This window comes from Denticeps clupeoides, chromosome 20, assembly GCF_900700375.1.
Source record: "Denticeps clupeoides chromosome 20, fDenClu1.1, whole genome shotgun sequence".
Taxonomy (NCBI): domain Eukaryota; kingdom Metazoa; phylum Chordata; class Actinopteri; order Clupeiformes; family Denticipitidae; genus Denticeps; species Denticeps clupeoides.
The window spans coordinates 10,782,127-10,805,011 of NC_041726.1; the positions used below are offsets into that span (position 1 = coordinate 10,782,127).

The 22,885-nt window shown below is 43.5% G+C and overlaps 2 protein-coding genes across 4 annotated transcripts; both read left to right on the forward strand.

Annotated features, from left to right (window-relative positions):
• The first annotated feature begins 2,872 nt into the window (after positions 1 to 2,872).
• Positions 2,873 to 7,064, forward strand: ak2 (adenylate kinase 2). 2 transcript variants are annotated; one of them, XM_028964229.1, is made up of 7 exons: positions 2,935 to 3,033; positions 5,081 to 5,206; positions 5,314 to 5,424; positions 5,505 to 5,599; positions 5,779 to 5,851; positions 6,206 to 6,401; positions 6,914 to 7,064. In XM_028964229.1, the coding sequence occupies exons 1-7, from the start codon at positions 2,935 to 2,937 to the stop codon at positions 6,919 to 6,921; spliced, it is 708 nt and encodes a 235-aa protein (XP_028820062.1). In that variant the 3' UTR covers positions 6,922 to 7,064. The 2 variants fall into 2 exon arrangements, with proteins under 2 accessions (XP_028820061.1, XP_028820062.1); XM_028964228.1 differs by lacking the exon at positions 6,914 to 7,064 and having other exon boundaries at positions 2,873 to 3,033; positions 6,206 to 6,427.
• Positions 7,065 to 7,706: 642 nt separating this feature from the next.
• On the forward strand, positions 7,707 to 22,055 carry rnf19b (ring finger protein 19B). Of its 2 annotated transcripts, none has more exons than XM_028963301.1 (11): positions 7,707 to 8,006; positions 12,413 to 12,481; positions 12,640 to 13,451; positions 15,968 to 16,167; positions 16,606 to 16,750; positions 16,843 to 17,005; positions 17,432 to 17,546; positions 20,025 to 20,165; positions 20,250 to 20,439; positions 20,516 to 20,650; positions 20,743 to 22,055. In XM_028963301.1, the coding sequence occupies exons 3-11, from the start codon at positions 12,859 to 12,861 to the stop codon at positions 21,161 to 21,163; spliced, it is 2,103 nt and encodes a 700-aa protein (XP_028819134.1). In that variant the 5' UTR covers positions 7,707 to 8,006; positions 12,413 to 12,481; positions 12,640 to 12,858; the 3' UTR covers positions 21,164 to 22,055. The 2 variants fall into 2 exon arrangements, with proteins under 2 accessions (XP_028819134.1, XP_028819135.1); XM_028963302.1 differs by having other exon boundaries at positions 7,707 to 7,863.
• The last annotated feature ends 830 nt before the right edge of the window (positions 22,056 to 22,885 follow it).

Here is a 22,885-nt window from a genome sequence, read left to right on the forward strand (position 1 = left end):
TCAAGAAATATTCATGTCCAAAAAGCAGGTTGGTTACAGAAATGACCACATTATGACACTCTGTTTATTATGCTGCAAACACCATGTCAAAATGAATGTCTTGGTATAAGTTCTTCTAAACCACAGGTGTGTAAGAAACATTTCTGAGTCACTTTTTTTAAAATGTGGACAAGCATTTATTACTTTCTTATTCTGAATTGTCATCTATGAACTTGTTCATGAAAAACATTCTTGTTCTTCCACTGCAAAATAACTTGCTGGACTTCTTACAGCACATTCAGTTGAATCATCTGTTTTTCTCTGTGCTACAATGGTCAGCAGGCCACTGAGACAAGACATCAGTGATGAGGAGGAGGAGATGGATACACGAGTACTTTTTACCTTAGGTATCCAGATTCCCTATTCAACTTACATGGTTGCAAGATACATCCATGGATTCACTTGGACACAAGTCATTGAGTGTTTCCAGTCTTTTAACATCACAAACCCTTACCTCAGGTGTCCGATTCAAGGTTGATCATGGGGCGCTAAATGTTAAGTGTTTATTTCCATTTGCAAAATAAATGTTTTAATGATCAACTTACACAGGGGTTTATCTTTCTTTGGACAAAATGAAACATAATCACAGTTTTCTGCTGCTTTTTGTCATAGGCAACATTCAGTTTGTGGACAAAATGACACTTTGACATTAGCAATATACATCTTGTGAATTAAATTACTTTTCCTCATTGACAGTATTTTTTTGGATGGAAAGATTTTTTGCAGTTGACAATTTTCTGTCTTTTATACAACACAGCCTTTTGTCCACAAATGGGACATGTTGATTACGTGCAGAAAATGAATCATTGCTTCTGTGAAGAAAATAAAGTGATGACGTCTTGCTTTTGTTGTCATAAAATGCAAAAAGTGGACTTTGTTACTGTGTAAAGAATGTATTTTGTGCATACTGACCCCATACTGGCCTATGTCCCAGTATTGTTGGCCCATGAATCAGTCCCCCAAAACTACAGACATCTGGAACCTCTGTGAGTGGCTTCAATGACTGCTTTAGCCAGCAGGGTGTAGCATTTGCTCAGTGAACATCCGGCACCCCATGGTGATAAGCATATACAGTACAGGCCAAAAGTTTGGACACACCTTCTCATTCAATGTGTTTTCTTTATTTTCATGACCTTTTACGTTGGTAGATTCTCACTGAAGGCATCAAAACTATGAATGAACACATGTGGAGTTATGTACTTAACAAAAAATGTGAAATAACTGAAAAAAATGTTTTATATTCTAGTTTATTCAAAATAGCCGCCCTTTGCTCTGATTACTGCTTTGCACACTCAAGATGTCGTCACCTGAAATGCTTTTCCATCAGTCTTGAAGGAGTTCCCAGAGGTGTTTAGCACTTGTTGGCCCCTTTGCCTTCACTCTGCGGTCCAGCTCACCCCAAACCATCTCGATTGGGTTCAGGTCCGGTGACTGTGGAGGCCAGGTCTTTTTGTTAAGTACATAACTCCACATGTGTTCATTCATAGTTTTGATGCCTTCAGTGAGAATCTACCAATGTAAATGGTCATGAAAATAAAGAAAACACATTGAATGAGAAGGTGTGTCCAAACTTTTGTACTGTACCAACCTCTGCTCTGACATTGCTCCGCCTGCTCCTTGTATTTCTCACACAGGACATTTGCTCAGTGAGGGGGACAATGAAAAAATGAGGTTCAAGAGTCAGGCGATGAGGCGCCAAGAGGATTTTTAAAAGTTTATTACAGAAAAGATTGATGGATCGCCACTGAAAAAACACTTTTTCTGTGAAATGGAAATTTGCAATGTGGCAGATTGTGGGGCTGTTATCACCCTTCCAAGGTGAATGTGTGAGAATGTGCCATGCGTTAGAAGAATGTATGTGTGAGACCATGTGGAGAAATGTGGAGATGTACACGTGACAGGAATGTGTAAGGGTAATCATATTTTTGGTCTAGTTGCAGGGAAAAATAGAAAATAACATATAAGGAGAAATGGCTCATTGCTCGTTGTGCTACACATTGACTTGGGGAAGCAGCTCAGCGAAACCCTTTTATGACAATCACTGCTGTCATCCACCTAACGGCAGGAGATTATAGTGGGCACTCTTTATTTCAGTTGGTATGAAAGTTCCCCCTGTCATGGACTTGTGATGCTCTCCCCATGTAGGCGTGGTTTCCTCTGGTTTCTCCATTTTCCTCCCGCTGTCCAAAGATATGTATGCCAGGTGGATTGAGGCTGGTGTGTGTGTTTCTGGCCTACACTCAGTGTCCTTGAATGTGTTTCAAAAGCCACTGAAAAGGAAAAAGCAGTTATGGAAAGTGAATGAGTGAAAGAGCTTGCCCCTTGAACTGTAGTCAGATTGCAGACTTCGTATGTTTTGCAAACACAGTTTAAATTGAAAGGTTTCCTGTGATTAATTTTATCTTGCTTTATCTTGCCGTTTTTACAGGAAAAAATAAAATAAACCCACTAGTTCATCATGGACCGTGATGGAACAAAAAAAATTACTTCAAGCCATGATGGTCGGTGGAGATAATGTTTTAGGGGAGGGGTGTGAAAAAGCATGAGAAAGGGGAGGTAACCTTTCCCCTTGTGACGACAGAAGGGGACAACTTCCAGATCCGACCATCTGAGCTGCAGGATGACAGACCTTCTAGAGAAACTAGTAATAATGTTAAATAATCTCACAAAGTGATTTTTTCATTACAGGGGACCTTTAAAATGAGCTGAAGTTTTAAAGAATCCTTCACTTCCTCACTGTGGCGTCTGTGGCGTGCTAGTCGTGCGGCCTCCAGCCCAGTAGGGGGCGGTACGCACCCGCGAAGTTATAATGCCCCACCGGGCGAAGAAGGTTCCTTCTTTTTCATTGAGTTGGTCAGGGCAGCGCGCCTGGACGGTAGCGATCCAGCCGCGATCATGGCACCCAACGCGCCGGCTAACGACACCGCGTCCGAGCTCCGGAAAGGAGTCAGGGCCATTTTACTGGGTCCCCCAGGCGCCGGCAAGGGAACTCAGGTGAGGAACTGGCCGGTGAGCCGCGGGAGAGCGACCGCATGGTGTCTGGTGTCGGTTGTTTTTTTTTTATTATTTTATTAGTCTTTTTTTATTATCGCGCCTTCATCGTTCAGTTGTGAAAAGAGAAAACCACCCGCGAGAGTCGAGATGTGGGTGAATTTGGCAGTAAAACGCGGCCCCAGTTCCGCGATGCCCTTTTAACTTGCTTGCGTGGGGACTTGAGTAACGCCGAGAATGATGTGAAAGGTCGTGGTTTCGACACCAGGCCCTGATCATTTGAACCTGCCTTCGAGTATCTGGTCAACCAGGACTGGAAGCTTTCGTTCATATGAAATGTTTCTTGTGCCTGCAGACGACCAGTAAGTGACGGTAAAAAAAACATCAAATGCCATGTTAAACGACTGATGATCACTCATCAGACATGAACTCTTTATCAGTGCGCATGTGTGGTCCGGGGTTCAGAATCCCTGCTCCAGATCAGTGTGATACAGAAGCCTTTCTTCAGATATTGACGTCTGAGTATGAACAATTTTGTGTGTGGCATCCAATTCTGAATAAATTCAATAAATAAATTACTGTGCACATGACATTCATTCTTTTATTGTAGAGCTGCATCAGTTAAACCAGTGGTTCTCAACCTTTTTTTTTGCAGTGGGCCGCACTGTCCAAGTTCAAGTCTCACGGGCCGCATATTATTTGCATATGACATAATCAACGCTCAATAACCAGATATTATGCATCTAAAATTATTACAATTAGATGTATTATTATCATTAGAGAGTATAATTCTACTTATCATTAATGTAAGACGCACACGGAAACGTGACTTGATGCGCGTCATTGCAGAAAATGTGCGTTCGCAAATGTATGTGGATCCAAATATGGAAAGCACTTTTGAACTTAACAATCTGAAGTTTTGTCCAGAGATGTTTCGCCACATTTCTGCAACTGAGGATGACTGCTGCGTGGTTTGGCTGTGTCCTCTTGCCTGAACATCCATCAGTTCATCTTCGAGCGCGTGGCGAGGCAAACCAAAAGTTGCAGCCAAGTCCTTGATTTATTTTTTTTCCACAGGGAAAGTGAATGGCTCTCTGATTAAATGTCCTGCATATTTTATTTTCTCAAAATCCGAGAGATTAATTTTTCTTGCATTGTGTGCGTTAACAGTGTAATTGCATCAGTTCATAGTTGCGTCAGTTCTGCGCATATATGAAAACAAGATCACCAAAATGATTTTATGTGACAAAAATATTGTTCAAAGTTTAATACATTTATTTGTTTAATACATTTTTAAAAATGATTTGTAAAACCATTTTATTATTATTTTTTACTTATTTATTTGTAGGTGGACAGCATCGCGGGCCGCATTTGCATTTGTGACTACCCACAGGCCGCAGGTTGAGAACCACTGAGTTAACCTATTTAATAGATAATACATTTTAATTAAAATAGAGGCTAACTAATTTACTAATAATTTAATGGTTATGCCATTACTTTGACACGTATACATTATCAAATGTGGCCAAATGCTTGCTTCATTTCCTGTAAAAGAGCACAATATGTTCATATATCATGGGTGCAGCACCTCAGGCATTTTCGTTAGATGTACAAAGATCAGCAGAATTTGTGTAATTTGTAAGACTACTCTTGGCACAAATATTTAATAATAAAAAAAAAAAAAAAAAAACTGGGATCTGGAACAGTAATCTCTCAGTTCAATATTAAGAAAAAAATTGAAATGAGCAAATATTTGATTAAACATCATGTCAATTTAATGTGGCTTATGTGAAATAAGGGCTGAGTAATATTAATATAATATTCAGAAGTTTATTAAAGGGTGATCTTCTGTAAATGTTTTTTTTTTTAGTGTGTGTGTCCTGTAAATCAACCAAATACTTGACTAGTATTAGTGAAAATAATTGTTAGTTGCAGCCCTGATTGATAGTATTACAGTTTGAAAATCATTGAAACTAATATTTTACGTGCGCTCAATTTTCTGTTGCGTTACTCAATAATGACCCGAGTTCCATGTGTTCTTCTGTCACAGGCACCTCGTCTCGCAGAAAAATTCTGCGTGTGTCACCTCGCCACCGGTGACATGTTGAGGGCCATGGTGGCGTCCGGCTCAGAGCTTGGCCAGAGGCTCAAGCAGACAATGGATGCTGGGAAACTGGTACTTTTTAAATGCATGAGCTTTGGCCACTTTTCATAATCGGCATTTAAATGCCAAATCCCCTGTTGCCGCTGTCTCGGTTTTTCTAACTGGCCGCCCTCCTGTAGGTCGGTGATGAGATGGTTGTGGAGCTTATAGAGAAGAACCTGGACTCGCCTCCCTGTAAAAATGGCTTCCTGCTGGATGGCTTCCCCCGCACCGTGAAACAGGCGGAAATGGTGAGACCGGTGTGTTTATCGGATGGGGGATTCTGCGACGTCTGCGTGCCAGGAAACAGTGTTTAATGTCTTCGCTGTAGTTGGACGAGCTGTTGGAGAAGCGCTCTGAAAAGCTGGACTCGGTCATCGAGTTTGCTGTTGACGACTCCTTATTGGTCCGCAGGATCTGTGGCAGGTATTTATTGATTGTACTTGCATTCTGGATTTCAGTGTTTTCATTTTCATCATTATTATGTGCGTTTTTGTACCAATAGCAGCGACTGAAATGAAATTACGGTCGCGTCAGGAAAATGACGGCTGAGCTGATAAGTGCGATTGATTTAATTTGATGTAAATTTGCATCCTCGTTCCAAGGCTTATTCACCAGCCCAGTGGCCGATCCTATCACGAGGAGTTCAACCCGCCCAAGGAGCCCATGAAGGATGACGTAAGTGTGCAACCACACCGTAGGAGAGGCGTAGGTGTTGTCAATGATGTGCTTGGGAAAAAAAAAAAAAAAAAACATTCTATATTCGAAATAAATAGTAATGTTTAATTCCACTTAAATCATAATTAATTACGCTGAAAATATAATTCATACTGCGAGAATTTGATAGAACTTTGGCAGTCTGAGGTAAAGAGTTGCCCCACTAGACGCCTAACAGCTTTTGTGTGAATGGACAGTAGTTCCATTCAGAATGCGGCATGTGCTAAGAAGCTCCCCGGTAATCCAGATCGGCGTCTTATCTCAGACGTGGACGGGAGGACCGACTCCTTTTAAAACGCGGCACCTGTTCCGTAGGTGACTGGGGAGCCTCTGTCCCGCCGGAGTGACGACAACGAGGTGACTCTGCTCTCCCGCCTGGACGCCTACCACAAGCAGACGGTGCCGCTGGTGGACTACTACAGAGCCCGCGGGCTGCACCGCGCCGTCGATGCCTCACAGTCCCCCAACGTCGTGTTCGCCTCCATCCTCGCCGCCTTCACCGCCGCTGCCAGTAAAGACCTAGTTCTCTTCGTCTAGTCTTCTTCTCTCTCCCTCCCCTTTTCCTCTGAGGCTTCCTGATGTACTCACCCAACAATGTCCGCCAACTCCGGACGCACGCGCCCACACACAGTGTGGGTTCACAGCGTGAGGTGCCGTGCCGAATGTCGCATCAGTTTGTCCAAATTTGAGGCGCGTGAAGTTACACCACCTTTGACTAAGAATGGAGGAGAAAGGTTGCTCATTCCGATCGCCTCCGTTCAGGATTACCTTCCAGTTCTTTCACTTCCCGCTCATTCACTTGCTCCGTGTTTTTACTTACGTTTATTTGCATTCTTTTTTCCGGTCATACTCATGCTTTAGACTTATGGTTTTTATATTTTTGTTTAGTTTGAAAGAGAGAAGCTCTAGGGGGGGAAAAAAAAAAAAACCTGAAACAACGCGTGTGCCTGGCATGATGATGGTTTAGTTTTGTGTCTCGCGCTTTTCATCTGCATTGATTTTGCTTTTTGGTTTGTGTTTCAGCTGTCTGAGCATCAGCTGCCCCCATCCCTCCCGACCCCCGCAGGACGACAGCCGGATGAACGGGAATAGGCGCCTCCGTTTTGCTTAAGATCGTGCACTTGCGTGCTCTCCCTAGACGTCATCTAATAAACAGACTTTTTTTTTTCTACCACCATGAATATTCGCTAGTCTGTGTGCTGCCTTTTCTGAATTTTTGCCTCGAGGCAATTTTACGTTCACATACAACATCAATATGAGTTTGCAAAGTTCTCTATAATGTCCGTTTCCTCTGATTAAAGTGGCATGCAGGGCTTCAGTAAATGTCACTCCCAGAGGCGGCGGTGAAGTGTTGTGCCTGGAGGCTGAATGTATTTATTCATGTATTTAGTGTTTTCCTGACTCATCGTAGGAGGGCTGCACTCTAAATGGAACACTTGCCGCATTTAGGTCAAGTCATCTACCAGTGAAAGTTATGCTTATTACACACAAGTTGATATTTGTTATATGCCGTTCTGGTCATAATACAATTAAATCTCAATTTTATATAAAAAAAAAACATTATCCACTTTGAGGGGATAAAAAGAAATGTCAAAGGCTCTTTAAGTCTGATAAACGTTTTTGAAAGAATTAGCTAAATACATAAATTACATATTCAGTGTTAAGTGATTTTTTATTTTTATTTTTTTTTGTTCTTTTACAGCCTTTTTTTTTTTTTTTTTGAGGTGCCAAAAAAAATCTCGGCAGCATCTGTTGCTCCCCAACACGCGGTGACGTCACAGGGTGGGGTTTCCGACTCGACTGCGTGTGACGTCACCGGCCGGGGTTTTCCTCGGTGACGTGAGTGGAAAATAGGAACGAGCCGCGGACATAATCCGTCGTCTCCGCCGTTTAGGAGGGCAAGGGGTGGTCGGCCGAGCTGGAACTGTCGTCCGGCCTCGACCCCCGCGGGAAGATTTTTTACCGGGAGAAAGGTGGGTCGCGGACGGCCGTGAAATCCGAAACGCCCCGGAAAGGGGGTGGAAAAAATCGAATAATAATATTAAATCACTGCGCACTGGCTTCGCGCCGAGGAATAAGCACAATTCACGGGGACACGACCTGTTTTACCTTTAAGGTACGTGGTATTTTCCGTTTTTCTTTTGACATTTCAAACGATAGAAACGTAATATTTACAGTTTTCCTGTTGCTAGCCCGTCGTTGCTAAGTCGTCGGGCGCATCTGCACGTTGATGATACGGTTTCGATATTTTATTAATTTCCCCTCCGCCATGGGCCTACGATAATCTGTTCATTTAATACATTTTTTAAACTGTTTGATTCCTGGCGAGAACTAGGCCCTGGAAAATTGTGTTTCACTTTATTTTCCATATTCGTATTCACTTCACTGTGTAGAAATTAAAGAGACGTGATATTCCATGTTTTTTTTTTTTGTTTTTAATTATGATGCTTAATAAGTGAGTTATGTATGTAGGATTCCTGTCCTTGCCTCCCAGACAGGTATGCCCACCCTACCCACTCCTGTTTCTTTGTTCCTTTTCATCACTGCCCTTTTGCTGCTGTTTTTAATAATAAAAATAATAATAATAATTACCCACACTACACCAGTCATGGTCAAGGATTAGTTCGTAATGTCCCCGCATTTGTTCATCGTTTGTCATCACACACACTTCAAGGTCCGTGTGGGCCGGGTGATCTCTCTGCGGTCCTCTTCCGACTCTGGGACATTAAACATTAAATACTTCAGCATCACTGAAGTGCACCCTCTGATACTACATCTCTCCATAAACCACGTTAACACACACACACACACATAAATTCTGTTTTAATTTAAGAAAAAAAACATGTTGATATCTAGAGATCTGATGCAAGAACCGAGATGGATGATCTCCTACCTGCCAAGGACTACAGATGGAGAATGCTTTCTCCACGTTATTTCATGAAAAAAAAAAAAGAAATTCTGCAAAAAAGACGTTTCATGTCAATTCATGTTTGAAACTGGTTTTGTTTTCACCGGCTTGTATCGGTGCTTAAGACTGTTGCCATAGCACTGGATGTATGTGTGTTTGCAGTGTGCGACGTGTCCTTCCAGACACGCGTGGAAAAGTTAGCCTTTTAAAGTAACCGTAGGAGACCGCAGATGCGGTGTACAGGCCGGCGGCCGCGCCTTAAAGAGATTTCAGTAAGTGCCAGCGGCCCGGCTAATGAGGTTCCTCGCCTGTCTGCTGACTCCGCGTCCAACTGAACACAGCAGCTGGGTTCCGGGGATTAACCCCCAACGTGAAGAATACGGACGCTCGTACTGAATTTACACTCCTAGTTACTAGTTTCATACTTCCGATCAGAGATGCTTTTTTTTTTTTTTCTTTTCCTAAATGAGAGCAATAGCTGTTAAGTGACAGATTCTCTTTGGCCTGCGTGCGCCACCAAAAAAATGTAATGATGGGATGGTGTGAGCTGCAGTGCGCCCCGTGTTTCCAGGTCGGTCCGCAAGCGAGACATTTTTAGAAAGTAAGCCTCGTGCTGCAGCACGTACCCTCGTCCTCGGCTGGCTGGGATGGTTGCGTAACGAAAGGGAGCGCTGCCCTCTTAAGTGGCTCACCTGGACGCCGACTGGACCGCGTGCCGTGCGCTTGTCTGTGAGCGTGTTTGTTCAAGCGCTGAAACATGTAACATCTCATGTAAGAACCAGGGACCGAGCTTTGGGTTTTTTTCCTCGCCTTCTGTGGGCTGAAGAGCCGCGAGAACATGAGAACAGGCTGGTCGCACTCCCACTGCTGTCCTCTAGGAACAATGCACTGCAGGACGCCCTCATTAAAAGGAGCCACAAAATGCATCTAATCCTGCTAGATGTGTGTGATAACACATGCACCTCACTTGCATGTCCTTGCAGTGCTGAATTACTGCTATTGTATACAGCACCTGCCTAACATACCTTATGAGACAAATCTATCGATTGGTATTGCTTAATATGTCAAATTGTGATGGAATGTTGTTAAATCATTAACATCAGTACGTAGAGAAGAGGATATCGTAACATGTAACAAGTAGCTGCTAAAACCCAGTACTAGTCTATTTAGTCAACCGGATCCTGCATCCTGCCCATCCCTAAATGATATAAGACATACAGATATTCATATTACTGTAATATTGCTATGTACGCTACAGGCAAGAAGTTAAGATGTTTAAAAAATGTGAGGGTGACCCAAACCTCAGACCTGTACTGTATGTTTATATCCAAAAGGCACAGTTTTGTGGGTGTGTCCGTTCTTACGTTGAAATGAAGTGGGACGAAGACTGAGACACCAGGCCAGAGGGAGCTCAGTCTGTCCCTGTCCATCTGGCTCATATAACCCGCTGCTCCATCCAAAGCCCCATCTAATCAACCTCGAGCGCTGTGCCTTTGTTCATCTCACATGATCTGATCTTAAAAGTGACCTGCATTTACATTTACGGCATTTGGCAGACGGCCTTATCCAGAGCGACTTACAGCATGCTTTCATGTTTCCATCATGGCATGTAACTCAACATCCTACATTAGTGCAGTTTAGCAGAATAACAGATTTATCAGCTCACCTATAGGAAATGGCAACATTTTTTTCAAGATTTGAAACTCAAATCAGAATCGCGTTCATTTGCCAAGTAGTGTAGTATAAACTACAACAATATAAAGAAATATTTTAATATTCTATTCTAAGCAGAAAAACAGAAAGATTACAGAAATAATACCACAAGTGAACAGTTGTGGTAAGGAGGGTGATGGTGAGGAGAAGGTCATCTATTTATATTCCAAAACACAGAATGTGGATTTTTAAATTGATGATTATTTTCTTAAAAGTGTGTATGTGTGTGTGTGTGTTATGTTAGATATTCTCGTGAAAGTGTGTATGGGGGCACATCGAACTTACAAAAGAATCTCTCATCCGCCCACATACACCCGCGTTCACACACACAGGGCCCAGATGGTGATTATATGCCATCGGCTGAGTGTAGTGGAGCTGCTGCCTTGTTGAAAGGAGGCTCGAGTGGAAAGGGTGCTTATTACCCCCATTGGTGGGCTAGTATTGTATTATATATAGACCTTTGTAATCCCCCCCCCCTCCCCACCTCGTCTGAGGCCGCTCCATGGTCACTACCCAAAAAGGTCACATATGGAATTTTACCCACCGTGTTTTTTTTTTGTGTGTGTGTATTTTCTAATGCATGCAGACTCAGATGTGGGTCACACTGTACTTTTCTCTTTTTTTTTCCCATGAAACGTGCCAATAATGGGATTAAGCTGCAAAGCAAGCGGCTTAAAGCGGACCCTCATGTATCAACTACACCCGGAGCACTGCTACTGATTTCATAAGAATCATTCCCTCCCTCCTTCTCCTTATCTCCGTTCAGCGTGATAAACTGCTATCGGGTCAGAGGGCAGCAGTCCAACGTCCAGGCCAGGACAAAATCAGGCCACATGGGTTATAAAAGGCAGCCTGTCTGTCTGCCTGTCCCTCTTGTATTGGACACTGCATTTGTTGGAACAGGCTGCCATGTAGCCTGTGTTGCCCTCGACATCAGTCCTCGTTTTATTTTATTTTATTTTATCTCCCCAGTGTCTCTTCACTCCATCCTTAGCCCTCTTTTCCTCCCTGATAAGTGCAGGAACGTCACTGGCGGTGCTGGGAGCTGCCAACTACTTTACTATACTCTCTTAGTGTAAAATTTACATTCTCATTTCTTTTAAACTCAGTATTTAAAACTATTCAATACGTTGCAGCATGAACATTGTGTCGTGTTGATCGCAGTTGTCAGGATGATGAGATAAAATGAAATTATCAGTAATATAACCACGGGTTTCTTTTTAAACCAGCACCCGCGTTCGATTTGCCGGGTGTTCATAAAAAAACGCATCATAACCGCATGTCACACGGCGTGAAATGACAATCACGTTGCTCAACTACACGGTGTCCCTGTTCAGGTGCTCGGCACAGAGGGTGGAAGGTCGACGAACGTGGGTGCCTGGTAGAACGAGTTGACCCCGTGTTGCCCGGGGACACTTAACCTGCCATTAGTCGGTAAAAACAAAGGTAAACTCTCTGCCCAGGTTGGCGTGTTTACTGTATATTGTGCCGCTCAATGTGTAATCGTGTGTGTTTTGTACGAGAGTGCCGCGAGTTGACGTGTGGGTTCTCATTCGCCGCGCTCGTAGTGGAGGTCGCCATGGTAACGGCTGTAGCAGTGAAGTGTGAAATACAGAGAGAGAGAGAGAGCAGAGGAGAGGAGAGGCAGAAGGTGCCAGATAAATGGTTTCGCTCTATTTCAACGCGTCCCGACCGTCTATACGTTTCACTCTGAAACATAAACGCTTGTACGACAAACGTTTACGCAAATGTCCTTTTTTCTTGTCGTTTGTGGGTGAACCTCCCACTAAAGGGTTAAGAGTGAAATCGAAACACAGCGGGAGGAGGGGGGGGGGGCGGCGTGCCGCATTGAGCATGCTCCTTCTGTGTTAACTTCCTGTGCCGCTTCTCTTCCTTCACAGACGAGCCGGCAGGGGCAGGGGCTGAGAGGGAGGACGCCAACCTGAGGACACGGCAAAGCGCTGCCTCGGGTATTTATTTCGTCCGTTCACACAACAGGCACTGCCGAGACTGCGGCTACCAACGCTTTCCGGTGTCTGGCATCTAAAAGACAACTAATCTGTCCCTTTCATCTGATCGGGTCACATATGCCATCTTTCTTTCCCTTTTCTGTCTCGTGTCACGGCAGTTTCCCGGCAGGAAGAGAAGTGAAAATGCCCGCGATCAGGCTGTTACTGGAAGGGGAGGGCCTGTGAGCTTTTGGTTCCACGCCGTGGACGGTAACCCTCTTTCCTGTGAATGAGGAGTGACTTTCTGTGAAAGGAGGCTCTGCCGGTAATCTAAGCCGTTTTTGGAAAGGGGAGATAAGTGGGAGCCACCAGAGCCGCAGGGTCAGTGGGAATAAACAATGGGCTCTCAGAAGGACGCCGAATCCCCACACTCCTCCGTCAGTGGGACGGCCAACCCAAAATGCCGAGCGCCAGGGAAGAAGCCGGGCCGGATCTCCTTCCACAGCCTCTTCCACGGAAAACGGGGGACGCAAGGTGGGAAAGGAGCCGTGGCGGCGCCTACGTCCCAACAGCTCCATCAGCAGCCCCAGCAGCAGCTGCCCCCGCCGGCCACGCCTGCGTCTCCCTCAGCCACGACCCAGAACCCCCTCCAGGCCGCCGAACCGCTGTCCTCCAGCAGGCCGTCCCTGGGCGGGCCGGACACGCTGGAGTGCCCGCTGTGCCTGGTGCGGCAGCCCGCCGAGCGGCTGCTGGAGCTGCAGGGCTGCAGCCACCGCTCCTGCCTGTGCTGCCTGCGGCAGTACCTGCGCATCGAGATCACCGAGAGCCGCGTGCAGCTCACCTGCCCCGAGTGCGCCGAGCGCCTCTCCCCGCGCCAGGTGGCCCTCATCCTGGACGACGCCGCCCTGGTGGAGAAGTACGAGGAGTTCCTCCTGCGCCGGTGCCTGGCCTCCGACCCCGACTGCCGCTGGTGCCCTGCCCCGGACTGCGGGTGAGTTAAATGCATTTCAGAAGGAAACAGAAAATGTCCCGAACGACCCTGTTCTAAAGCACACAGGTCAGCTGAGAGGCGCGGTTTACTTCATAAACTGCTGAAGCTTTGCCACAGGGGGTAGGTGGGAAGAAAGGTTGTGATGAATATGAAAGTCATTTTTTAAAATCAAACAATAAAGCACAGGTTCCATTTAAAATAACATTCATTGTCATCAAAACTTATTAGATTGGTCAAAATGTATCTTTAAATATTATAATTATAACACATTAAATGAGGAAGGGTTATGTAGTCAGAATTGGAACCTTTCCTTGTTTGGTGAGATGTGGTTGATCTGATCATGTCTGCCATAGAAATGTTTTGGCGTGGAATGGTAACACCTTCTTAAAATTTTGCATATTGGCAAGGAATCAAATAGTCATTCCTGGAATTGATCAAAATAGCGACAGATGATCGAGACCCCGATGTCCTCCCCCTTCAGACGCATATTTTAACCTGTGTGAAGTTTTGGCTTGCTGGGGAATTTTTCAGACGTTATTTGTGTGTGTCGGTTTGTGTAGGAGTTCCTGTGTTTCCATAATGAAATGACTGAAATGTACAGTTCCTGTATGAACTTTAAAGTCACTTTGGGGATTTTTTTCCTTTTGTACAATTGACTCCTTGGTTCTATAATCAAAGCAGTTTATTGCCATGAAGTGGTTGACCCAGTAAATTGTATGTGTGTTTATGAGAAAGATTGTAATGTGTGTCAAGCCATTCTATTTTGTGTGACGAGGATTAAGGAGAATTCCCCCCACACAAATCATTTCAAGTCATCATCCCCACTCGTTTCTTTGGTAATTTGCATCAGCACTTCCTCTGCGGAGTCTCTCTGTTCCCTCTCTTCTCGTATTAAAGGCTTCACCAGGCGATGCGCAAGCATGTCTGCAACAGACGTTCAGAAAAGGCCCACCGCTCCCTCCCTCCCTAGGCCGATGGTTACTACGGTGACCGGAATACAGAACTGGCAGTGTTGCTAGGGGTAACAGAGGTTGGGATTTAATTAAAATGATCATTACCTTTTTATGCTGGACCATAAACGTCTTGGGTTTTTTTTTTTCCTACCCATGCTTTTGAGAACAACGTGCTGCTGTGAATAAATGGTCAGCACATTTATAAGGGACATTATTACGCCCCACTGCTGCAGAGCTGACGCTGTGTGTTGCTGCCTTGACAACGTGGATCTGTTTGTGGCAGCAAAATATTGTGTGTGTTGCTATAATACAGATTATAACATGAGAACACCAGTTGACTGCAATTAATCCAGATGGGACATTTTCTGAGGGAAATAATATTCTCAATTAATCATGCTTGCCAATATCCCCATATATACAGATACACACATATACATAGTTATATACACACACGTATATAAAAATCCATTTATACAGTGGGCGCAAAAAAGTATTTTTAATACTGTTTTTTTAACACTGTTTTTTAAGTTGTCTCACTTAAAAAGATTAATATATTTAATGAATTTATTTGTATATTGCTGCAGAAAATAAGTATTTAGCACCTACAAACTGTTTACAGAACTGTTCATTCTTCTTTAAGAAGCTCTTCTACCCTTCACTCGTCACCTGTATTAATGGTGCCTGTTTGAACCGGTTGGCTGCATAAAAGATGCCTGTCCACACCTTCAAACAGTCAGACTCCAACCTCCACCATGGCAAATCTGAAAGCAGAAGTTACACACTGCAGAGTTCCAAGAAAAGCCACTCAAGGGAGCGTTTCACAGTTATGCTCAAATATCTGTGGTTTGCCCTCCCCCTCCTTCTGTTTCCGACTCCCAAACCACACCCACCAGTAACTGTGGTATTGACAAGATCTTGAGTTTGTCAAGGTTGTCATGAGCAAACAGACTTTGAATTCACGTTTTCTCTATTACTCCCATTTTGAAACAGTGTAGCGTTTTTCACCCATTTTGAAAAATATTTAATATGCTAAAGTGGTGACATGATATTAATGTTATTCTTTTAAAACAGGCCAGTGTAACAGTAAAAATGCTTGTCATAATTTATTAAATGAATAAGTATAACTAGTTTATTATGTTAAATATACTCCAAAAAACTAATTACAGTATACTATAAGCGGCCAGAGAATACAAGAACATACTTTTTTTCTCAGTTGTCCTTTTAATATATACATATAGACAGAGAGAGTGTTGCACATCCGATACAGAACCTCCCCCCTATTATGACATTAGGGGATTAATATGACTATCATCTGAACAGTGATTACAGCTGTGATTTTTGTTGACCTCTTATATTAGGGACCAGGGCTCTTTATGTTTCAGCTACGATGACGCATGCTTGGAAATGGTCCGTACCTCAAAATCAAAAATAAATAAAAAGTTGTTTTACTCATGATATTCCGATTTCTGTTGGCTGATTGTGACCTCTGCCCTACAGGAACACAGTAAACCTTAGTAAGCGCTGGCCAGCCTCGCACCAACCCGGTCTCTGCTCTTCTCACAGGTTTGCCGTGATAGCCTCGGGCTGTGCCAGCTGCCCCAGGCTGGTGTGTCGCAGGGAGGGCTGCGGGGCCGAGTTCTGCTACCACTGCAAGCAGTCCTGGCACCCCAACCAGACCTGCGATTCGGCGCGCCAGCAGAGGGCGCTGTCTCTGCGCACGCACAGCAACCACTCGCCCAGCTACACGGCGGAGCAGGGGCCAGGTGGCTATCTGTTTGCACATGCTTAAATGAACCTGGCGGCAAAAACATGCAGTCATTTAATGACATGGAAATGTGTTTGCTCTCAGCTCTGGCCTCTTTTTTTTTTTTACATTTTTTCCACCCTCTGCTAACACTGTGAACACAGGCAGACTAAGTGCACGCGCTCCGCTGGGCTTTGTGTCTAGAATATTAGTTTCTTCATTACACTTGCACCCTGCACAACAACACTGCGCTCGCCGAAACTAGCCCTGCCCATAACTCATCAGGGTTTTTCCCAAAGGCCGTGTTTTGTACAGAGTCTGCTATTTTTAATCTGAAGAAGATAAAATTGTGCAGATCTTGTTTCTGTGAAAACTATGGAACACTGACCCATCACAGCACTTGACTACAAACGTAGCACATTCTGGTTGTCAAACTGGCCCTGTCCTCTGTCTGCAGCTGATGACATCAAGCCTTGCCCGCGGTGTGGGGCCTTTATCATTAAGATGAATGACGGGAGCTGTAATCACATGACCTGTGCCGTGTGCGGTTGTGAGTTCTGCTGGCTGTGCATGAAGGAGATCTCTGATCTGCACTACCTCAGGTAAAGGCCGGGCTCAAACAGCAGAAAGACCTAACGAACCATTTTCTGTTAACATGCTTAAGTTATAGTTGTGCCCGTCTCTTTGGCTCCAGTCCGTCAGGCTGTACGTTTTGGGGAAAGAAGCCATGGAGTCGCAAGAAGAAGATACTGTGGCAGCTGGGCACTCTCATCGGCGCCCCAGTGGGCATCACCCTGATTGCTGGCATCGCAGTGCCTGCCATGGTCATTGGCATCCCAGTCTATGTTGGCCGCAAGGTGAGACAGAGCATCGCCGAGCCGACATCTGCTCGGAGCGTCACTGAATTGTTTCGCTGTGGCAGGCAGTCGTTAGTATGCCTCAGAGTGCCAAGGGCACTTACAGGAAGTGCGTTTGCATAGTAAATTAGTTCCCTTGAAGTGCACAGCAGTCTGTCTATTCACAGACAAATGCAGGTTTTTTTCAACTAGACCTGTCTTAAAATGATCTTAAAAACGATTTATTTGTCTTACTTGTACATTATTTGTCTGTGACTAGATCTAAATTGATTTCTTATACCTTTGTATTGTCATAAAAGTAGATTTAAATTCTTTTTAGTGACGTCACCAGACTGCCTTTGTAGAATAGAAGTGTATGGAATAAGTGAATTTTTTTAAGACTGTATTCCACCTATGCTGTTGCTAAAGTACATGCTTGTGCATTAGATTCACTCCCACTATGAGGGGAAGAAGACTTCCCATCACCGGAGGAACCTAGCTATCACAGGGGGTGTGGCCCTGTCCATCATCACGGCACCTGTCATTGCAGCCGTCAGTGTGGGTAAGTAATGTAAAATTGTTTATTGATAATGCTTGTTGCGTAGACTCTTGGTAAAACAGTTGAAGCTACAGGTTTGATAATGTCTGGGATTGGACCTCCGTTGTTATCAGACATTAGCAACATTAGAAGTACAGTAATGTAAACTGTATTTACATTAAACACACACTGTAAACCAGAGGTGTGGACTCGAGTTACATGACTTGGACTCAAGTCAGACTCGAGTCATTAATTTGATGACTTTAGACTCGACTTGACAAAATGTAAAGACTTGGACTTTAACATCATTGACTCGTGACTTCACTTGGACTTGAGCCTTTTGACTTGACAAGACTTGCTGTTTCCCAGAAAACCCAAATGTTAAAACATATGTTATTACCGAACGCTCTGTATCTTTCAATGTCTGTGTAAATGTGCGTCTGTGCGCGTATTTGCTGTCGGCAAGACATCCAATCAAATTAGATCCACGTGGTTTTGAGCCAACAGCATCCATCCAATCAAATTACAGGACAACCAATGCAGTGGAACTCTCAAATAACGCGCCAGTTAGACAAAATGATACCAAAGATAGATTCGTTCGGATATAAAAACTACGAGGTGGTCACCAAAAAATGAATAGCAGTATGCAAAACATGCGGGTCGAAGATTACAGACGGAGAGGCAACAACTTCCAACTTCGTTCGACATTTGAAGTTGCACAAATACGGTAAGTTCTGAGTAAATGCTAACGCTTATTTGCTAACTTTTCTTTGCTGTGTAGTTAAATCAGTGAGGCTGTAAACTCGCTGTTAACGTCGCAAACTGGTAATCTGTCCACTGCGAGTTCACTCCCTTAATTCGTACACTTATTAAAGTGATTTTTTTAAACCTGGTAGGATGAGGTACTTATACATAACATTAGTCGATGTACAGTATCGCACACAGTAGACGGAGGTCAGCAGCAACGTGTATTTTAGCCACCAACAAAGACGTACAATACATACATATTAGTGGTGGGCCATTATCGGCGTTAACGTGCTGTGTGAGACTCTTATCAGGAGATAAAAACGTGCCGCGTTAACGTGAGACTCTTATCGGGCGATAAAAAAAAATATCGCCGTTAATCTATTCACAAAGTTGGGTTGGGAGCTCTGTCTATACTACGCAAGCTATTGAGTTAAATGGTTAGATATATAAGTATATTTCTTCTTACTTGTGTCTTTTATGTTCTTATTTTCTAAAGACTTTTATTTTGTTTTTGAGACCCGGTTTAGTTCTCTTGGACACATGGCGGGAGTTGTGAGGTGCGTCGGGTTTGTGTGCAAAAAGTTATTTCTTTCATTTTAATTTTTTGCATGTGTGTTATTTTGTGAATGTTTTTTTTATGTTCTTTTAATATTGTATATTGTAGAGAGAGGTGCAGAAAGATGCGATGTTCTGACGCGACCTTGCTTTTTGTACAGAATACTCTTTGCACAGAAAATCTCTTGGGTGTCAGCTCATCATTTGTGGTTCAAGAAACGAAATAAATAAGTTACACAACGCAGAAGAAGAACCGCTACACTATGATGACTTTCACCTTGATATTTTAGCGCGGATGTATACCTAGCCGAATTGCACTGTAGGGGGCGAGAACGAGTCTTCGAACTGTGAAATGACCACATCAAACGTGACGTGGTAACATGGATGCAGCTATATAACTGAATAAACAGTTGGTAAACACAAGTACATCTTATTTTCCACTTCCCGCGGTTAAGTCTGTTATGTTCATGTGTTTGTTACAGTACAGGACAAACTGCTGTGGAACTAATTGAAATGCAATATGTGATGGAAATACAATGTTAGCACTTTTTGTTCAAATAATTACAGTTGCACTTGTTTTTTCTGATGCGTTTATTCTGTAAAGCAGTGGTTTAAAATGAAGAATATTAAAAAATATGAGTTAAATGTTAAAAATGAAGTTAATAGTGCAATGTCAGCACTATTTATTTCTGCAGTTTCAATTGCACTTGTTTTAATAAAACAATAGATTTTAAAAGCATACACGATCGGTGAAAATATATTATTATTGTGCGGTTGAAAAGACTTGAAAGGACTCGAAACTCAAACTGCAGGACTTAGGACTTGACTTGAAACTTATCAGTCTTGACTTTGGACTTGACTCGACACTTGCCTGTCTTGACTTGGCACTTGACTTGGGACTTGAGGGCAAAGACTTTGTCCCACTTCTGCTGTAAACACAGCAAGTGAGGATACTACAGTACTACACTACATTTTAAACGTGCAGCATCTTAACAGTACATTAACAGTAATCGAAGAGACTGCTGGCACACCACTAGAGAGTCCAAGTACCACAGAGAACAAAGACTCTAGCTAATGAACGACTTAAATAAATAGTTTTCTGCTTTAAGTAAAAAGCCAGGATGTTTATTGCTCTGAAGTTAGCATTTGGTTCAACTGTAACCTTTGATAATGATTTTCGATACCTTACTGACTTTTCAGGCATTGGGGTACCTATCATGCTGGCGTATGTGTATGGCGTAGTGCCTGTCTCCCTCTGTCGTGGTGGAGGGTGTGGGGTCAGCCGTGGTAAAGGCAACGGCGTTCGAATAGACTTTGACGAAGATGATGGCCCAATCACAGGTAAGAAAAAAAAAAACAAACCTATGCATTTTTAAAAGTTTCAATTTTCTTTCAAGCCTTCATCCATGTTGTCTTTCTGTGCAGTTGCAGATGCCTGGCGGGCACTGAAGTCCCCCAGTCTCGGGGAGAGCAGTCTGGAGGGTGGCGCCAGCGGACTCAGCACCACCTCTCCCAGCGAGGCCCTCTCTGTGGCCCCAGGGGGCCTTACCGAAACGCCCAATTTTAACACACTGGCAGGAGGAGCACTTGGCACCAGAGCCGGCAAATACAGCAGGTAAGGAGAAAAAAATGACATTTTTAAATGCTTATTTTCAGTACCAGAGGCTTAAATGAAGCGTTCGCCTCTTCAGATTGGAGGTCCAGGGAGCAGAACTGGGAAAGGAGGGCGTGAGGAGAGAGACAGGGAGCCTGGGAACAGCCAGCGATGGTGCCAGCACCAGAGGCATGGCTGGATCCATCACGTCCTCATACATCCTACCTGACAAGTGAGTAATTTTATATTAATTGTTTTTTTTTTTTTACTGTCTCATCATGTGGCATTGCTTATCAAATCTTCATTTTTCTTGGTGTGTTTCAGGGAAGGCACTAATTTAGAAATTCAGGTGGACATTGAGACTAAACCAAGTCACCTGTGTTTGACCAGTGAGGAGGACCTTGTTCCACCCCCTGCATCCATGGTGCCCGGTTCAGGGGAGGAGCCTCAGGACTGCAGCTCACGCAGGGGCGGGGTTCTGTCTGGCTCATCTTTGGGGATCTTGCAGGGCGTGTCTCTCAGGGAAGGGCTGCGCGACGTCACACTCGCTCAGCCTGAGAGCATTCGCAGCGACCTGGAGATGTCGGACACGCAGTCGGACGACATTGCCGAGCTCACGTCGGACGACTGCGACTCTCCCCACCCCAAGAGCTGCTGTGCCCCACCCCCACCTCAAACCACCTGTCGCGCCTTGAACCCCTCCGATGGCCTGCATTGTCCCGACAACGTCATCCTTTACGTTTGATTTGTCAGGGGGCATCTACTTTTGCACAGTCCTAACTATATTGTCAGCTTTTTATTGGTTTGCAAGGCTTTTTTTATGTGTTGCAATACAGATTGTCTGGAGCCCTGTAAACTTATCTCTCTGTGTCCAGAGCAGATAGGACTCTACCTCTGTTAGAATTCATTGATATTTCCTCTCTTTTTTTCTTGGTGCAACATGCCATGGCTACTTAAAGCTAAACAAGCAAGAATAGTGATTCAAATTCCCACAGAAGAAACAGTGTCAATAATTAAATGTCACCAAGCACATGTATTATTTTTTAACCTGACTTGCTGTTTTTTCCATTTATTACTGAATGATCTTGATTAGCTGTGTGCGTGTGTGTGCATGGCGGACGTTTGTGTATTTGGGCGCAAGTGTTGCAATTACCTGTACACAGTGTTGCACAGACCGATGGGACAACCACTTTTTTTTTCTCTCTTGTGGAACGGCCATCGGTTTTCCAGAAGGTTCCAGAATGCTATGATCCGCTGTCAGTTTTACTATCACTGACTTCCTGCCTTACTGACGACACCAGTCCGGCACACACCACTGCAAAAACTCGGACACTGGCTCACTGACAACTCTGTCTGTCCTCAAATTGTCTGCTGCTCGACTGTTTGTGTGTGTGTGTGTGTGTGAACTGCTTAGCTTGAGAAACTGGAGGGAAAAGCAGTCAGATGCACAAATAGTTTCATCAGACATGATGACTGGTTGAGAACAGGTAGTCTGACTTTGTTTTGCTGTTGAATGGGTGAAAGGATGAATGAGCACTTAATGCACTTTATGGACATTTTTTATTTTGCTGTTTATTTTAACTGTTGCTGTCTGTTGTTGCATTTTTTCCTCCAAATGATTAAAAGCTGATCATTAAGATGGATGCATTTTAATGGTTATTCTAAGTGTTATTATTTTACGATACACATATGTAACGTAGGATTTGTATTGAAAACACTGAAGAACTGTTTCATATTCCTTTTAAACAAATATCTTACTCCCCTCCCATTGCTGCAGCTGCTGTGTTTTTTCTGCCGTTTTGGATTCAAGTACTTAAAAAACAGCTTGTTTAAAATAACACTTTTTAAGAATTACTGATAAAATCTGAAGATCTGCTTGTGTTATTATGTTGGGTTTTTTTGGTCTGGTCTGTGAACATGGTCCAGCTGTGTTATTTTTGACCCTGTAAGAAATTGCCAGAATGATACCAAATTCGAGATGTTCTGTTGATGTTCTGTTTCATACACATGATGAAATCTAATGCATCAAAAAAATCTGGCACGACATTTTACCGAAACACTGAAATAACATGAGCGGAGCTTCACAATGGAACAGTTCATTTGTAAACTTGCAGACTAATTGTTGCAAGATTTGTGCACTTATTGATTATGTAAACACAAAATGTACACCAAGGTATTGTTAGAGAATCGTCCAGAGAAAATAAAGACATGATTATTTAAAAAATAAGATGCCATGTCTGAGCAAGCTGTATTACTTTAAATTGTGATTAAAGGGGTTTTAGCAAAGTGTTTAATTCCAACTAATATTGGTGATGAATATGGAATAATTGTATATAAGCAAGAACTTAGAGCCTAAACGTTCCATCTCAGCAGGGATCACATGCAGTATATATCATGACTGAACAAGAGAGACTTCTATTTTAAATATTTTAAACACCCCCAAAGTAATCTACTAACTAACAACAAC

Coding starts and splice junctions, on each gene's coding strand:
- ak2 (XM_028964228.1), top strand. CDS start 2,935: ATGGCACCCAACGCGCCGGCTAACGACACCGCGTCCGAGCTCCGGAAA. Junction 5,425..5,504: donor CCGTGAAACAGGCGGAAATG/GTGAGACCGGTG, acceptor TCTTCGCTGTAG/TTGGACGAGCTGTTGGAGAA. Junction 5,600..5,778: donor GTCCGCAGGATCTGTGGCAG/GTATTTATTGAT, acceptor CCTCGTTCCAAG/GCTTATTCACCAGCCCAGTG.
- rnf19b (XM_028963301.1), top strand. CDS start 12,859: ATGGGCTCTCAGAAGGACGCCGAATCCCCACACTCCTCCGTCAGTGGG. Junction 20,440..20,515: donor AGAGCCGGCAAATACAGCAG/GTAAGGAGAAAA, acceptor TCGCCTCTTCAG/ATTGGAGGTCCAGGGAGCAG. Junction 20,651..20,742: donor TCATACATCCTACCTGACAA/GTGAGTAATTTT, acceptor GGTGTGTTTCAG/GGAAGGCACTAATTTAGAAA.